At 31.5% G+C, this 2,500-nt stretch overlaps 1 protein-coding gene across 1 annotated transcript in view; it reads left to right on the top strand.

The window, feature by feature from the left end:
• The first annotated feature begins 1,531 nt into the window (after positions 1-1,531).
• Positions 1,532-2,500, top strand: part of LOC125041239 (dynein axonemal assembly factor 6-like) — a 6,396-nt gene continuing 5,427 nt past the window's right edge. Inside the window, exon 1 of the mRNA XM_047636078.1 lies at positions 1,532-1,655. Coding sequence (XP_047492034.1) covers positions 1,532-1,655 — 124 coding nt within the window. The remainder of the gene's footprint in view (positions 1,656-2,500) is intronic.

Below are 2,500 nucleotides of genomic sequence, written 5' to 3'. Positions count from 1 at the left end.
AAACAAGGTTTATTCTTGGAAAATGACTAATTGCACAATGTTGGAAAGCTGAAAGAAAGGTATTTCATAGTCATTAAATCACCACTGTTATTATCATTACCGTCATCATTATTAATATCTTAGCATAATTTTTTAAAACTATTATCATTATTATTGTTTCTTCCATTATCATCATTCTTATTATTGTTCTTATCATTGATATCATTATTATTATCATCATTATTATTTATTGTTGTCATCATTATCATTACTGTTATTACCATTATTGTTATCATAATAGCCACTATTATTATCATTGTTATCATGATTATTACTATTATTAATATTGTTAGCCATTATTCATTATCATTATTATCATTAATAACAATAATAATTACTGTTATCATCATTAATGCTACCACTATTACTACTACTACTACTACTATTGTTATTATCATCATTGTTGTTATCAGTATCAGCATTAATATTGGTATCATTATAAGCAGCTGCATTATTATCATCATTGTTTTTATAATTATCCTTGTCATTCTCCTTCTTAGTCTTGCTATTTTTATTATTACAGTTATACTTAATGTTAATGTCATTACTATTATTTTTGTATTATTATTGTCATTATTATTACTGAAATTATCATTATCATCATAATAAATATGATTAGCGTTGGTAGTATTATCATTACTACTATTGCTATCATCACTGGTATTGTCATAATTCTTATCAGGTTTAAATGCTATTAATATTGCCATAATCATTATCACTATACAAAAGCATTCTGAGTATGTTGTTAGTGCGTGGATACAATCCTCTTTATTGCTGTTTCGTGAATTTTGGTAAAATGTCTACTTCTTATTTTCTGTTTGTCCCTTCTGTCAAAATAGTTTTAATCTTGTGTCATGTCTGAAAACCACAGAGATATAGCCGTTGCATTATAACCTTAACGTCGTCGACTCAAAGTAACATAACCAGGTAATACTAGCAGTAACAGTAACAGTAACAGGAACAATAACACTAACACTAGTAATCACTCCAGTAATAACGGTCACAACCATTAATATTAACAATCATACTATAATTATTACAATCAAATAACTAACAATCACACCAACTACTAATCACACTAACCATTAACAACACTACCTAATAGCAGTCATCGCCACTAACAATCACACTGGCACTAGCTTTAATCAAAACTAACAATCACGTTAACTCTAGCAGTCACACTAGTACTAACAATCACAACAGCCCGCATTAACAACCACACTACCACCACCCAACCGTAACAGCGAACACTAACAACCGCAATAACACTAACAATCACAACAGCCAGCATTAACAACCACACTACCACCACCAACCGTATCAGCGAACACTAACACCCGCAATAACACTAACAATCACCACGCACAAACAACCAATCCTACTAACAACTTCCTCAATCATCTCTACCAACCTGACATTTTCCTTCTTCTTCGCAGTGTTGCCACGTGACACCTTGCAAAGGGGGCAGCGCCTAATTGGCACTGTTGGCACCATGGCCCGTTCTCCTTCTTCCCAAGTGACCGACTTGGACGTGAGAGCATTGACTGCCCTCCTCAGCCTCAATGACGTGGATGACGATGAGGTCGAAGCTTCGAGAAGGAGAAAGGGCGGGCAAGGTACTGTTTTTTGGGTTGATGATAATGATAATGATATTGATAATGATAAGGATAAGGATAAGGATAAGGGTAATGATAATGATGATTATTGTTATTATTATTATTATTATTATTATCATTATTATTATTATTATTATCTTAAAAATTTCTGAGGTTTTGGATTTTTTTTGTGGATGCTGTATGTATACATTTTTTGTGCTCGTTTCTCCGCGAGAGTACAGTGGATGGATCAGAGGTCTATAAGGAAAAGGGCCGGAAAAGATATGCATGTGTTCTAAAAAGGATTTTGAGGTGGTTTATTTGTGGGTTATATGTATCTATCTATATATGTATGTATGTATGCATGTATGTATGTATGTATGTATGTATGTATGTATGTATGTATGTATGTATGTATGCATGTATGTATGTATGTATGTATGTATGTATGTATGTATGTATGTATGCATGTATGTATGCGTGCATGCATTTAATTATGTAAGTATGTAGGTATGTGTGTATTATGTGTACATATCTATATACATATATGTACACAGATCTACACACACATATATATATACATACAGATATAAATACATATATGTATATGTATGTATGTTTTTTTCCTCCGTTAGAGCATGGTGTAAACTCAACGTCAATGAACTGGATGGTGATGAGATAGAAGCTTCTAAAAGGAAAAAAAAAAAAAAAAAAAAGCGGGAAAAGTATTCATATATTATTTACTTGTTTTTTGTTTTACATAATTTTTCAAGTAATTTTCCTGGATGATGTATATGTATTTTTCTTTTCTTGTCTCCTCTTTTATTATTCTTTTGGTAGTGATGAATCTGATATAAGGAGAAGAC

This window comes from Penaeus chinensis, chromosome 30 (assembly GCF_019202785.1).
Source record: "Penaeus chinensis breed Huanghai No. 1 chromosome 30, ASM1920278v2, whole genome shotgun sequence".
Taxonomy (NCBI): domain Eukaryota; kingdom Metazoa; phylum Arthropoda; class Malacostraca; order Decapoda; family Penaeidae; genus Penaeus; species Penaeus chinensis.
The sequence above is the reverse complement of the archived record's forward strand: the minus strand, read 5'-3'. Positions and strand labels throughout refer to the sequence as shown.